Raw genomic sequence first — 15,489 nt, forward strand, 5'->3', positions numbered from 1 at the left:
CCATGCAATCCTTAAGGCTTCACACCAATAATTTGTATAACTTTGATATGGAAAAGCACAGAATATTCATGGGTAAATGATGTTATCATATGAAAGTGATTTGCAATGTCATATCATCTGTTCCACGCTCTTTAAAACAGCAGATACCAAGTCTGCGAGTATTGCATGTTGACTGTCATCAAGATAAAGAAGGAGAAATTGATCAATATATTGACTTGTAACAGGGTGCTGGCCAAAAGGCACTGACTCAGCCCCTGTTAGTTCAGAACCTGCTAGCTCAGCTCCCAGTAAGGGGAAGTGATTGGAGCTGACAGGCTGTGGCTGATTAAAGCCCTAAAAGAGAGACCCCTGTGAGCTTGATGGGGGAAGGCCTATAAAGCTAGCAGGAAGGAAGTAGGAGGGGAGGAACAGGAAAGTGAGGAGTGAGGGCCTGTTGCTCCCAGCTAGCTGTAAGAGCAAGCTGTTCCCTAAGGGGCTACCTGACTGATAGTTAACTGTAAAAAGCTGTATATACGTGGTGGTGGGAAAATACAGGGAAATAAAAGGGCACTGGTGTGTGAAAGAGTGGTCTCCAGCAACGAAGGGCACGTCTACATGACTCAAGAAATGGTTCTCTTTTTATTTCTATTTGCAGACCACTTGAGTTTCTCTTCTTTTCTTAATAGTAGATGCTCAATACACCTCTACCTCGATATAACGCTGTCCTCTGGAGCCAAAAAATCTTACCGCATTATAGGTGAAACCGCATTATATTGAACTTGTTTTGATCCACCGGAGTGTGCAGCCCCGCCCCCCCGGAGCACTGCTTTACCGCGTTATATCCGAATTCGTGTTATATCGGGTCACGTTATATCGAGGGAGCGGTGTATAACTGGGGATTGGAATGATACTTCCTGAATCCTGGCTGCAAAGAACACATCACAGTCTCTGAATTAGGGATGGAACAAACAGTAATTTTTGCTGTTAGACTAAATACCAAATATTCTGTTCAGAGTTAACCCCTTTTACATCAGAAGGGGTTGACATCTCCATTACATTGCACCGACTCTGCCATGTGCACTGGAACAGAGCCTAGGTTCTTTATGTAAGCAACCTTAGCCGTATAATAGGGACAAAGCAGCATGGCTTCTAGTCCCTTTTTAATATACTAGAATTCTTTGAGAGTCAGCAAAATAGTGGATAAAGGAGAACTGGTAGATCTAAGCCAAGATTTTCAAAATTTGCTAATGGTTTTAAGTGCTTCAGTTTTGGGGAACCCAATTTGAGATATCTTAAAGGGGCCTGCACCCACCCTCTGAGAACCGGGCCTCTTTAAGGTGTCTCAATTTGGGCATCCAGCCACTAGTCACTTTTGAAAATCCAAAAAAATGCGACCAAGATTTTCAAAAAGGAAAACATCCTTCATGAGAGGCTTCTATGGCAATGAAACCCACTGCCTTGAGGTGAGAGGTTAAATTATTGTAATGAATGAGAAACTAGTTAAGAGACAAAAAGCAAAAAGTAGAAATAAATGGTTACTATTCATCAAGGCAAAAGTTTAATAGCTTAATTGGCCACTATTATAAGTAGAGCTAAAAGTACTAATAGTCTTACTTGGAATGGCTGTGCCTGCATTCCTTTCTTACCACGCGGGACTCACAAAAGTAATAATAATACTTTACACTTTTATCTGAGGATCTCAAATCACTTCACAAATGGTAATTAATAAAGTCTGACAACATTCCTGGGAGCTGGATATTATTACCCTTTTTTTACAAACAAGGACCCTCAGGCACAGAAGGACTGAATGACTTGCTTAAATAGGAAGCAAGTTATCCCTGGTTCTTGGTCCTGTTTCCAACCATACAGCCATCCTGCTTCCCCCAAAGCCATGTTATAATGAGAGACTGTGCCTTTGCCAATTGTGAACTCAACCTTTGAAGGCATCTCCTTACACATGGTGAAAAATTCCCAGAGCAGGTTCAGCGTCTTATCTCCATCCCTCACAGATTCTGAATGGGTATCGCCCACAAAATGCATGTTCACTGGCTCTCTCCAACATGCCACTTAACTAACACTTTGATTATTAATTATGAGATTCAATGGTAACTCCTCAGGGAAGGAGACAAGGATCAAGCCATCTGACTGTTCAGACTAGCATTCAGTTGAACAGCAAGGGTTAGAAAATGGCACTATTTGTGTATGAATCAGATCTGAAGAGAATAGTTGTCACTTCCTCACTATAAATACCTGAGGGATCTCCAAAATACAGTTCTGCCCCCCTTAAGATCCTAAAGGCCACAGGTGTGCAGCGCCACTCCACTCTCCCCCCCCCCCCGAGATCCTAAATGCCACAGGAATGCAAATCAGCCAAGTGGCTAATGATGCTGACCAAGTTTGGTTTAAATGAATATAAAATATGTAGGGTTTTGGGGCCAAATATGAACACTTCTGTTGGCTGGCTTTTGTGGAGCTGGTTGAAGAACCTCAGCTCTTCCTTTTTGTTACTACACCTCCAGTTTCTCTAGCAAATATTTCATTCCTATTTGGCACATGCACCAATGGTGCCATTTCCAAGTATATGTATTTTTGTTAAGATTGTTGCTTAGAATTTCCTCTAACAAGAGCTGAAGTCTTGAAGAAGTCCAACAAAGTTTAAACGTTAAATAGAGTATGTATTGCTGTTATAGGCTCCTGTTCAGGAAAGTACTTGAATACATGCTTAACTCCCATTGAAGTTAATGGGACTTAAGTACATGCGTGAAGACTAGCATATAGTTACCCTGTATTTCAGCTCATAGTTAAATGCTTTCAAGAACTGGGGTTACAGTCAACAAGAAAGTTCTATCTTACATAATGCCTATGATACCTGATTAAGTTCTTAACTGAGACCTACCAGGACCACACTATGAATATACCCTTCTTAGCTGGTCTCTCTATTGATGGCACTCCAAACAGCTTACTGGTTTTAATATTTGGACAAGAACATCTTAAGGAAAAGAAACTAGAAACTCTTCACTACAGGAATGCATTCGCACACTTGATCTCATCTTGTAAATATATAATATGGCACAATAAATAGGATATTTCCTGTCTTGCTCTACATTTCAGATAGGGGGTTCACTTCCCCCTGGGGTTCTGAGAGTATTTAGAGTAAGTGTCAAAAGGCAGATGCCTTCCCAATTATAAAACAAAGAGGGTGTAACACTGTGTAGCATGAAATTAGATTTGATAGTAAGAACGATAAAATTGAATCTCTCGTTAATCCTCACCACGAAATATGTAGCTCAGTTAGTGTTCCTGCTTCTGCTAACTTGTTAAAATCCCTTTGAAAAAGAAAAGTATATGAGCATCATCAAAAACATCTGCATACAAGCCGCAGTGTCCAAAGGGACCTGAAAAAAACTTCATCCCATTATGCAGAATGGTCCCGGTGCTGTGAAAAATTAAAACACCCGGAGACAAGATGGCTCTGAATACATTCTGATCCTCCAGAAATCCAGCACTTTCCAATATTCTGCTACAATACTTAAACTGGATGCTTAATCATTTTTATTATTATAATTAAGGACAGTATTGTTTTGCCTTTCAAGTTGTTGCATTCTGGGAATAATTGGAAGTGAAGCTGCATGTTTTTTTTAAGGTTAATTAAAATAATGTTCACTTCCCTCTGTGAGATGGCATATCAGAGTGGGCACATCAACGGGACTATTTCAAGAATGAGCGAGAGAGCCTATTACATTTACTATATTATAATAGCTTTCATTTAGAGAGAGTCTATTGATCACAGTTATTAACATTGGATAGTGGTTGGGGCCTCTAGGTACTGATTGATACTATTAATAAATACTTGAAACTGGCTCATAAAGTTACTGAGACCTGTTTTTAAACCCACCTGATTTTCTTCTTCAATGAATTATCAACCCCCCTGCTCTCATCTACCTCTCATTGTAGAATTAATAAATTAAAAGTAGCTGAAGTATTTACGGAGGCGTCTCCTATATATAATAAGACAGAACATCCCATTCATTCTTCCCCCCACTTACTTAGAGGCAAGCAGCTGGTGAGATGGTGGAGTTGTCCTAATATGTTTACACTGAGTTCCAGGGGAGGATCCTCTTGTAATTGGACTTTTAAGAATCTGGAGGCTAATCAGAAAAATAGACAAATTTGTATTTAATTGACACCACATGAGCAAACTGGGATGTTTCAAAGATGGAGGGAGACAGTTATAGAGAAATCCCACTCCCGACAACTCTATAGCATTATCAAGTTATAAGCAGTAAGAGTCTGATCCTGCAAACCTTAGACTACTCCTTACTCACATGAGTAAGGATTACTCATATGTGTTAAGGTATGCAGGGTCAGGCCCCTATTCACTAGAACACATAGGCATTGGCTGATCAGTGTTTCTGAGGGCAAGAAGTGATTACTGAGTAGTCATGAGAGCTTTGTTACCCCTCCATGGGATATATTCATTACACTCCAGATACTTTAAGAAATATAAGTTTTCAGAAAATTTTAGCTTCGCTCCTGAACCGCCTACCTACAATCCCCAAATCCAACCCCAGTCACCATCAGGCAAAAAGTGTCAGCATTAAATGTGGTGAGGAAACATATATCATCAAGTTTCAGTCTTATGAATGAATGTCTGATCCAGTTCACTGTGCAACAGAGACCACATATGCAATTGGGCTTCAATGGCAAATTCACTTTGAATAGCAGCAAGAACAAATCCAATTTCTTCAATTTGCCAGTTATTAGCTTCTCTCTTTCTTGTCCACTGCGTTGGCTTTTTATTTGGACTAAGATGTTATTTATTCTCTACATTGTGCTAGACAAGTGTATAATGCGCTTTTATTTAATTGCTATGTAGGTGCTATCATGCAAACGTGTTTTCCTTAGGAAGTTCAATCTGAGTAAGCCTGGGAAGCTCCCTTTTCTTCCCCTTCTCTTCCTGGCATATTAATAGACTTCACAAATGGTCCAGGAGTATTCTGCTTGCCCTTTGAAGTTATTACCTATATAAGATTTTTTCTCTTGTTCTGACTGTTGCATAATAAAATACTGGCTGCTATTATTAGTAATGAGGAAGGACTCACTGTACTAACCGAGCCGTGCCTATATTTTCTGCAAAGAGAGAGTACGGTCTAATGGATACATTGCATTACTGGGGAGAGTGGGTTCCAGTGTTCCCTCACATTTTTTTACATACATGTGCGGAATGAATTTTGATGTGTGACACATCACCTTCATATTGGTGCACATAACAAAATTTATGTGGTGGGGGTGGGGCTGAGGGTTTGGAGTGTGGGAGGGGGCTCAGGGCTGGGGCAGAGGGTTGGGGTGTGGGGGGATGAGGGCTCTGGGGTGAGGCTGGGGATGAGGGGTTTGGGGTGCGTGAGGGGGCTCAGGGCTGGGGTAGAGGGTTGGAGTGCGGGGGGGGTTGGCTCTGGGGTAGGGTCGGGGATGAGGGGTTTGGGGTGCAGGCTGCCCCAGGGCTGCAGTGGGGAGAGAGGGCTCCCCCCAGCCCTCTCTCGCTGCAGCAGCTCAGGCTGAGAAAAGGCGTCTCTCCCCAGCTGTGGCAGCTCTAGCAGGGCTGGGCTGGGATGAAGGAGAGGCTCCTCTCCCCGGCAGCACTGGTGGGCCTAGGCCAGGCCGAGGGAGGGGCTCCTCTCCCCCAGCTGCGGGAAGTCCGGGCAGGTCCGCGCTAGGGCTGGCAGGGAGGGGTGCCTCTCCCCGCCGCAGCCCTGAGTCGCTGCATGGGGCTTAATAGGCAGCTGTGCAGCCGGACAGCTTAGAGGGAACTTAGGTGGATTCTATTGTCCACTTTGCCACTGACTGGCTGTGTGACCTGTGCTGACATTTCACAACCACTTTGCACTAAGTGCTGGGCAACAGTGAATCAGGCACAATGGAATCAATAAACCAGTGTAAATGAGACAGGTATAAGGCCCATTGTCTACACTGATCTCTCCTTGGACTCAGTGGCCATTATATTGTTCTCCAAATGTTTACCCATATAATAGGTTGGCTGTAGATTCAGTGGAATTGCCATGATATTAGGGAGAGGAGAATTTGGCTTCAGGCCAGCATATCCACTTACAGCACTAGCCTCATTTCAGGAAAAGTAAGAAATTAACAGGCACTGGTGCTGGTTTAATGGATGTAATTTCACAATAATTACTTGGGTCCAACAATGTGAAAGTGCCCAGTTTTTCATGGTAACTCAGTGTCTGATCTTACCATGCAATTTGCAGAACAGAAATAACTATGTTATGTTGCAGTGCTGTGCAAAATTGGGCTACTCCACTTCCCAGGGATTTGTGCAAATGAATTTTCTTCAGCTTTACCCCAGTGTCTGCTATTTCCGTGTCAAAATCAAGTGCATGATGAATCCATTGTTTCAAGTAGAGAGGCACTTGAACCAAACCTTCAGATTTGAATCTCCTCAAACTCTGAGGCTAGGTCCACACTACCCGCCTGATTCGGCGGGTAGAGATCGATCTTCTGGGATCGATTTATCACGCTCATCTGGACGCGATAAATCGATCCCAGAAGCGCTCCCCCGTTGATTGCGGAACTCCTGCTCGCCAAGAGGAGGAAGCGCTGTCGACAGGGGAGCTTGCCTGCGCCGCGTGGACCCACAGTAAGTAAACTTAGTTCGATCCAGGAAACATTGACTTCAGCTATGCTATTCTCGTAGCTGAAGTTGCGTTTCCTAGATCGATCCCCCGCCCCAGTGTGGACCAAGCCTGAGAGTGTTTTAATCTGAACCTAGATCCAAATTAGAGTTTTTCAAATGGCCCCTATCTTTCAGACTGGACCAAAACTTTAGGTGCAGTTGAAATCCTGGATTTCGATTGGAATTTAGCAGATTGAGTCAATCTAATGTCTCTGCAAACCCAAGCTCACCTTAAGATGAGCCCAGGTCACCTGAAAGGTTCATGACCTTTAGCAGAAAATCTTTCAGCAAAACAGCCTGAGTATGGAAAAACCAGCCAAGTTCGATCTGGTTTATGGTTCTGTTGCAAATGTAAGCGGTGAGCAGCCAGCTGGATAGAGTAAAGGGACACCCTGGGCAGCGGGCCCAGTGTGGGGAGACACCCCAGCCAAGACGCCTTGCAGGCCAGACTTGGGGGGAAAGGGGGTCGGGGATTGTAACCCTGGGGGGGGGGGGGCTGACGCTGGGAAGAAGGGTCCTGCCACTTAGAGCCTGATGGCATGTGGCCACCGCCAGAGCATAGAGCAAGTGTCCGACCTGCAGCATCCCTGCAGCACAGCCAGGGCCTGAGAAGGAGGCTTGGGATGTGGGAGGAACAGACTGTGAACTTCCCTTATATTCCAGAGACGCTGGTTGTGATGTCCCCATACCCCAGAGTGGGGTTATGTGTTTTCCTTTAACCTTTCCCATTTTTCCATATCTTTTAAAAAACGGATTGCTGTTTAATAAATTGTATTTGCTTTGAACTGTATGTAATGATCAGTGGGTCAGGGAAGCATCCAGTGCAGAGACAGCACCCCGAGTGGGGACACCCTAGCCCCTGCCCTAAGTGACCACAACAAGGTTGGGGTCTGAGCCCCCCAGGAGTCCTGGGCCCAGGCTTGTTGGGGTTACGAGGACTCTGCCACACAGGAGAGTGGAAGGGGAGCTGTCGAGGTCAGGCAGGCCTTTGGGTAAAGGAAGTGAGAACGAGGACTCAGATCCTTTCGCTAGCCCATTTCATCGGGGTAGTGTATAAGCCAGGAAAGTTCCCCACAATAGCGGGACCATTCCCCCGCTTACACAAACCTTTTGCAGAGTTGTAGTAATTAGAAGTGATTCCTGCTCTAGGACACACTAATGCTGCCTCTCAGTTTCAGTACCAAGGAGACAAAACTTATGAGAGCAAACCGTAATGCAATATCTTTTCTAAAGAAAAGAACATGTATTTGCTAAATTATTTCATCATCCATATCCCAGAAGTACTCTGTATGCATAAATCATAGTTATTCAACCCACTTAAGTAAACAAGGGACGGTTGGTTGCTTCACCAGGATCATAAGAATCTTTTAAACACTATGATACCACAAATTAAAATTGAGTTTATCAAAACCGTTATCATCCTGAAAGCTTTGGTCACCCTGGTAATTATTATGCAAGGATGTTGACCTTGGATACAGCTTTTGCCCAGCTTAGCCAGTGTTATTTTTATCTTTACATGGCTAAAGACCATAAACTTCTGAAGGAAAAAACAGGCCATTTCCTCAATGCTAAGACTAGCAGTTTTTTATTGTCTTGCAGCTGTTAGTAAGAAACTCAATAGCTACTAGGGATGAGCACAGACTGGAACTCTGGTGCAAACATCTCCCTTGAACTTTGCAAAAGTTCAGATTTTGGTCTGGATCCAAATGTCTTAATTTGAGCCCTATTTCTTCTATTGATGTAAACTAGAACTCCAGATCCAAATATCCCTGGATGTGGAAATGCTTGGATTCTGATCTGGAAGTCTTCTCCTGGATCCTTTTTTGGTACGGACTGTGGGGCAGAGCCTCCACTGGTGTGAAAGTGTCCATAGGTCCATCGAAGTCCCATGACAATGACAGTCTACATCAGATGAAGACCTGCCCCTGAGTTTTCTAACAGCCCTGTTACACAGCAGTTTTTATATGAACAAGGGAAATTAAGAGTCTAGACAATGTTCCAGAACTAGCTTAACAATGGCTAGGGACCCACTTTCCCTAGCCAGACGTTGTGTCATGATAGGGGCTAGGACATTCACTCAAACTACTGGCCAAAGCTAAGGCTGGAGTAAATCCATTACTCGGTTGGTGATAACCTACAGTGCTGTTGCCTGATATTGTTTGTTTTCAGTCTGGTAATTTTTATGTTGATATCCAGTTTTCTTTCTCACAAGACGTGAGCAGAGCCCATGGTGCATACTCATTATTTTCCCTTTCTTTCCCCTAGGCTGGTATAGATGGAGAGAGTATTGGGAACTGTCCTTTTTCACAGCGTCTCTTCATGATCCTCTGGCTCAAAGGCGTTGTGTTTAATGTCACCACAGTTGACCTGAAAAGGTAACAAGTTATTGGTTAATTTATTTGAAAACCATCACAATGGCCCATAGTTTGCTCTTTATTAGAAACACACCCTCCCTCTCATTGGCTTCAGTGGGCTTTGCATCAGGCACATAGCGCCAAAGACACACGACAGGGCAATTGAGATTCAGTTTCTTGATTATTTGTAGAAAAAAAAATATTTTGTGTATTAAATAGGACTCTTTCAAACTACTGTGAATACTGAATGTAATAAGGGGGTGCAAGTGACTGGTTTCCTGTGTGCCATGAACACCAGTGGGGCTCTGTGATAATAAATGTCTGGTGATAACATGAATTTCCCTTTTCTCTCTGCAGAAAGCCAGCTGATCTACACAATTTGGCCCCTGGGACTCACCCACCGTTCTTGACTTTTAATGGAGAGGTCAAGACTGACATCAACAAAATCGAGGAGTTCCTGGAGGAGATGCTTGCACCTCCAAAGTAAAAATTGTGCTTTATTGTCAGCGTTTGTTAGGAATGGAGGAAGATGTTCTATCTGGAGCTTATAAGAAGCTCCCAGTCCTGCAACCAGAGTAGTCTTTACCCGTAGAACAGTCCAGCTGACTTCACTGGGTCTGCTTGCATGTGTAAAGGCTGCTTGCATGATTAATACTTGCAGGATGTTTTCTCCTCACACACAGCACAACACTCTGAACAAAGCCTTGGTGAGACCCAAACTGGAATAGTGTGTCCATTTGTGGTGTCCACATTTTAAAAAAGGATGTTGAAAAATTGGATTGGATGTAGAGAAGAGAATGATTTAAAGGCTGGAGAAAATGCCTTACAGTGAGAGACTAAGGGAGTTCAATATGTTTAGTTTAGCAAAAAAGAAGATTGAGAGGTGACTTGTTTACAATGTCTAAATATCTTCATAGCAAGAAAATACCAGGTACTAAAAGGATTTATAATCTAGGGGTGAAAGGCAGACAAGAAATGAAAGCCAGACAAATTCAAGTTAGAAATAAGGCACACATATTTAACAGTGAGGGTGATTAATCATTACCAAGAGTAGTGGTAAATTCCCCATCTCTTGATGTCTTCATATCAAGACTGAATGCCTTTCTGGGAGATCTGCTTTAGCCAAACCCAAATTATTGGTCTCAAAACAGGGGTAACTGGGTGAAATTCTATGCTATACAGGAGGTCATATTAATGATCTAATGGTCCCTTCTGGCCTCAAGTTCTACGAATTTGAAAAATGTCTAGGTGCATTATAGGGTGTTTTCACCTTCTATTGAATCATCAGCTCTTGGCCAGTGCTGGGGGCAGGAGATCAGATATGCTAGAACATTTTAGAGCCCTATCCAAGAACCACTGAAGTCAATGAGCGTCCTTATGTTGACTTCAGTGGGCTTTGGATCAAACCCTTAATCTGCTCTGGTCTTTCAAATCAATATGTTCCTTTGCCCCAGATGTCTCTTTAAAAAAAAAAAACACACAGAATCAAAACTCCCCACTCGTCCACCTTCGTTATACTAACACTCCTTGCTGTTACATTCTATGCTATATTTTCAGCACCGGGAATTAAGCACAGGTCTGCCATTGATAATAGAGGGAATTTGCTGCCAAACTCCCCCACACCCTGCTAGAAATCTACGCCTCTTTCTGATTTAAGGCCACTGTACCTTAGCTGCTGGTCACATTAAGTGCTTGTCATAAAACCATCACGGTGTAACTCTCCAAATGCCTGGCTCCCCAGGACAGCAGTATTATTAAGAGGGTTTTGTCAAGCTGTCATGCTGAGATAAATTACAGCGTTAATTACAGTTCTGGGAACAGGGATATTTTTTCCCCTCTTTCTCTAAACAGCATTTGTGATTATCAGTATATTGCTGTAACAATAAAACATCATTTTCCAGACTGCTCCTCTCCTTTTCAGGTACCCCAAGTTGGCTGCTGTACATCGTGAATCAAACACTGCAGGGATAGATATCTTCTCCAAATTCTCTGCATACATAAAAAACACCAAGCAGCAGGACAACACTGGTGAGTAGGGTGCACTACCAACTCTTTCAAAGGAGGTTTCACACTTAAAAAATGAAGCACATTGTCATTCATATATTTCATGTAATTGGCATATTCTAAGATATGCCCAAGTGGCGTAAGATATTATTGCCAATCAGTTTGGGCCAGTGAATTTAAAGGAGTTACTCCAAATTTGCACCAGTCTAATGAAGATCAGGAGCTGCTCCCAAGTGTCTCAGGGTTGTGCTTAGTTGGCACGGCTGGTTTGCTGTTGTAGCCTGCACAATAGTGACATCTTATTTAAAAATTAATTAGGAGAAGGGAGTGATTTGATTTGGCTCCGTAGCCTGTGTTATTGCAGCCGAGAAGCTCCAATCCTCCTCTTCAAAGCACTCACACGGAAGTGTCAAAAATAAATAAATGCCTCTTAGTACCTCTATGACATGCCCAGTTGGAGCTAAAGCTATCCCCTCAGCTCAGTGCAGCTACACTTCTCCTCTCCCACCAGAGAGCCAGATCCTCAGCTGGTGTCAATTGGTCTATACCAGTGGTCCCCAAACGTCTCAGGATCACGACCCCCCCTTACCCCTATTCGCACCTCCTACCCTGAGCCAGGGCCAGGATTAGGGTCATGGCTGGGGGGGGGGGGAGGAGGAGGATGTGGACGGGGTAAGGGTGCCGAGGCTGGGGCCACAGCTGGGGGTGGGGGCAGGGCTGGGAGTGGAGACCCAACCAGAGGTCGAGGCCAGCAGCTGGGGCCCCAGGCGCACGGCCAAGAGTGGAGCCCCAAGTGTGGGGCCAGCAGCCGGGGCCGGGGCCGGAGCTGGGGCCAGGAGCAGAGCTGGGTGGCACTCCCCCCTGCCTCTCATGCGGGCTGGCCCAGGCCTCAGCCATGCCCCTGAATGTTCCTCCCTGTCCCCTAAGGGGTCGCGCACCACACTTTGGGGACCTCTGATCTATACCAATTTACACCTGCTGAGGATCTGTCAGAGTGTTTTCAATCACTCTTCAGGTTGCACCTTACCCGAGAATGTAAAGACTGCTGGGCAGGTTCTGTGTTTTCTATTTGTGTTAAGCACCATGCACATGTACTGCTGATCAGATGGGAAGGTTAATCTTGTGGTTAGATTCGAGAGATATAGGTTCGGGTCCCAGCTCTGCCACAGTCGCCCTGTGTGACCTTGTAGTGAGGGTACATTGTGATGGGACACCCCTCCCCCCAGGCCTAATGAGTGTCCCTGATCATAGGCAGTGCCAATTAAGTGCGCCTGCAAACCATGCTCCACCTGGAGAAGGGGAACTTAAAAAGGTGAAGCTGGCCACAGAGTGGGGAAGGAAGTTTGCCCAAGAAGAGAGGCTGCTAGACAGCCCAGAAGCCATGGAAGCCCAGCCCAGCCCAAAGCAGTGGCTAGCCTTCCCTCCCCTCCCCCACCCTTGTTTAGGGCAGACAACCACTGCAGCCAGGAGAAGGGCTCTGAACGTCGGCTCTCTGTCAGTGATCTGTAGCTGGACTGAGGAGTAGTGCTAGGGACTGGAGATAATTAGACTCTGAAAGGAGTGAGTGAGCTCAGCTTCCACAGGGGACAGTGAGCTTGCCCAGGAGTGCGGGTTCCAGAGGGCACCCAGAGGCCAGAGACGTTAAGAAACAACAGCCAAGCCCAGGCTGAGAGCCGGCCGATGACATACGTCTACACTGCAGAATTATGAATGCTGATTTGAATGAGCCTCTGCATTAACTGCAGCTTAATGGCAGGTCAATAATGTGAATTTAAAGGTAGGCGCATCGGTTAGATTCCTTTAATGGTAGAAGGCTACTGACAGGAAGTAGAGTAAATGATGACAGCACCACGGTATCAAGTTATCAGCACTTTCTGATGGTTCTGTTTCCTATCAGTTGATATGTCTTTTTAAAAACCACCCAAAACAAGCCAAAAATGGAGGGGGGAAAGTTATAGGGACTGATCCTAATCTCATTTGTGCTATATTTACACCAGTGTAACTGCACTGAAGCCAGTGGACGTAGTCTTATTTACAACAGTATAAGTGTAATCAGCATTAGGTCCTGGTCCTTAGGCCACCATGAGTTGAATCCATCCCTGGAATCGCACAGAGCAGCCCAGGGGCTTCTCTAAATTACAGTGGCGGCAGCATCCTACAAGGACAGAGTGCTGTGTTTCCAGCTCCCATCTGACACCTCTAACATGCCCTGCACATGGAAGTGGGGCTGGGTGGTATAGAGCTGGCTATTAACATCTCTGTGCAATGTGAGCACTCCCCTGGGACAGGAAATCCAGGACATCCCCTTTTAGGGCCACTATCTGGCTGCTTTGCGATCCCTGAACAGCACAAAAGCAGCAGGACTAGTGGCTGAGGATTGAGGCCCAGATTGCAGTGGCCATTAGGTGACTAAATACCTTTGAGTAGCCAGGCCAGAGCCCTTAAGTTCACAACACATCCCTGATGAATCGTGTTTTATTTCTTATCACTTCAGTCCTGTCTTAGGAAAAAGTGAACTCAGGGAGGTATGCCCTCCTCTGCCTACCCATGACAGTCAGCTTAGTTGTGAAACCTCTCTTTATCACACACATACCTCTGCCCCTCCCACTTCCTGTAAGCACAAGGTCCACCAGCAAAACCCCAGGTCCATAGGTGGCAGGTATAATAGGCCAGGAGTGGCTGAGCCTCCCCAGTGCAGCCACTGCAACCTGCTGCTGGATGCCTGGGCAGTGGTGGCCCCGCCTGTGCTCCGTCTCTTCCCGTCCCTGCTCTGCTCCTTCCCTGAGGTCCCCAGCGTCCACCGCTGCCTGGCTGAGTCCCTCCTCTCCACCACTCCACCCCCCTTTCCCTACACGGCCCCCACTGCCCCACGGCCCTCCTCTCCTCTATCCCTCTCCCCCCCAAGGTGCCCCCCTGCCCACCACATCCCTCCTGTCCCCCCTCCTTCCCTGCAAGGTCTCCCTGCCCACCGTATCCCTCCTCTCCTCCCCTGCAAGGTCCCCCTGCCCGCCGTATCCCTCTTCTCCCCGCTCCTCCCCTGCAAGGTCTCCCTGCCCACCACATCCCTCCTCTCCTCCCCCCTCCTTCCCTGCAAGGTCTCCCTGCCCGCCGTATCCCTCCTCTCCTCCCCCCTCCTTCCCTGCAAGGTCCCCCTGCCCACCGTATCCCTCCTCTCCTCCCCTGCAAGGTCCCCCCGCCCGCCGTATCTCTCGTCTCCTCCTCCCTCCTCCCCTGCAAGGTCCCCCTGCCCACCGTATCCCTCCTCTCCTCCCTGCAAGGTCCCCTCGCCCACCGTATCCCTCCTCTCCTCCCTCCTCCTCTCCTGCCAGGTCCCCTACCCGCCCTATCCCTCCTCTCCTCCTCCCTCCTCTTCTCCCCCCTCCTCTCCTGCAAGGTCCCCCCGCCCGCCATATCTTGGAGGCTTAGGAAAGGAGGGATGTGGGGAGAGGCAGGTGGCAGGGGCTTTGCGGGGGAGGGGGTGGAGGAGAGGAAGGATGCAGGGAATGGCAGGTGGAGGGGGCCTGGCGGGGGAGGGTGTTGGAGGAGAGGAGCAACGCGTGGAGCGGCAGGTGGCGGGGGCTTGGCGGGGAGGGGGTGGAGGAGAAGAGGGACGCAGGGAGCAGCAGGTGGCGGTGCGGGAGAGGTGGGGAGCGGCAAGCGGCGGGGGTGTCGTGGGGGAGGAGGGTGGAGAAGAGGAGGGACGCAGGGAGCGGCAAGGACGTCATGGGGGAGGGGGTTGGAGAGGAGGGACGCGGGGAGCGGCAGGCGGTGGGGGTCTTGTGGGGGAGGCAGGAAGGAGAGGAGGTACGTGGGGAGCAGCAGGTGGCAGGGGCCTCGTGGAGGAAGGGGTTGGAGGAGAGGAGCGATGCAGGGAGCGGCAGGTGGCAGGGGCCTCGTGGAGGAGGGGGTTGGAGGAGAAGAAGGATGCAGGGTGTGGCAAGTGGAGGGGGCCTGGCGGGGGAGGGTGTTGGAGGAGAGGAGCGATGCGGGGAGCGGCAGGTGGCGGGGGCTTGGCGGAGAGGGGGTGGAGGAGAAGAGGGACGCGGGGAGCGGCAGGTGACGGTGGGGGAGAGGAGGGACGCAGGGAGCGGCAGGCGGCGGAGGCCTCGCAGGGGAAGCAGGGAAGAGAGGAGGGATGTGGCGAGTGGGGGGAGTGAAGTGGGGTGGGGACCTGGGGCAGAGCTGGGGTGGAGTGTGGGCTGGGCCATGTGTGGGAGAGGTGGGCAGGGAGCTAGGTTCCCCCAGTGGAAGCTTCATCTGCTGCCCAGGTCCAGGTCTCTTTTATCTCTTGGAGCTAGCCCTGTTAGCCTGTACCTGCATTAGACTCCAGCCACTGGGAGCACCAGCAGTCAGCATGGTTGCAGACCTACCTACCTTGCCTATTACCTACCTCCTGCCTGATCCAGTCCCTAAGATTATAGAGCCAAACGTCAGGTGATCCATGGGCTGCAGGCACTCCCATGCTGA

General features: G+C 47.4%; 1 protein-coding gene and 1 long non-coding RNA gene across 4 annotated transcripts in view; one reads left to right on the forward strand and one right to left on the reverse strand.

The window, feature by feature from the left end:
* Positions 1-15,489, forward strand: part of CLIC5 (chloride intracellular channel 5) — a 113,004-nt gene that overhangs the window by 68,667 nt on the left and 28,848 nt on the right. For both annotated transcript variants that reach the window (XM_034766657.1, XM_034766658.1), the window contains exons 2-4: positions 8,930-9,039; positions 9,376-9,501; positions 10,940-11,046. In XM_034766657.1, the coding sequence (XP_034622548.1) occupies positions 8,930-9,039; positions 9,376-9,501; positions 10,940-11,046 (343 nt within the window). The remainder of the gene's footprint in view (positions 1-8,929; positions 9,040-9,375; positions 9,502-10,939; positions 11,047-15,489) is intronic.
* The window catches only part of LOC117875376, a 43,443-nt gene continuing 36,853 nt past the window's right edge, over positions 8,900-15,489 (reverse strand). The window contains exon 4 of one of the 2 annotated variants that reach the window (XR_004645257.1): positions 8,900-9,031. This is a non-coding gene — a long non-coding RNA (uncharacterized LOC117875376). The remainder of the gene's footprint in view (positions 9,032-15,489) is intronic. The other variant, XR_004645258.1, reaches the window with a different exon arrangement.

The sequence above is a fragment of the Trachemys scripta genome, chromosome 3 (genome assembly GCF_013100865.1).
Source record: "Trachemys scripta elegans isolate TJP31775 chromosome 3, CAS_Tse_1.0, whole genome shotgun sequence".
NCBI lineage: Eukaryota > Metazoa > Chordata > Testudines > Emydidae > Trachemys > Trachemys scripta.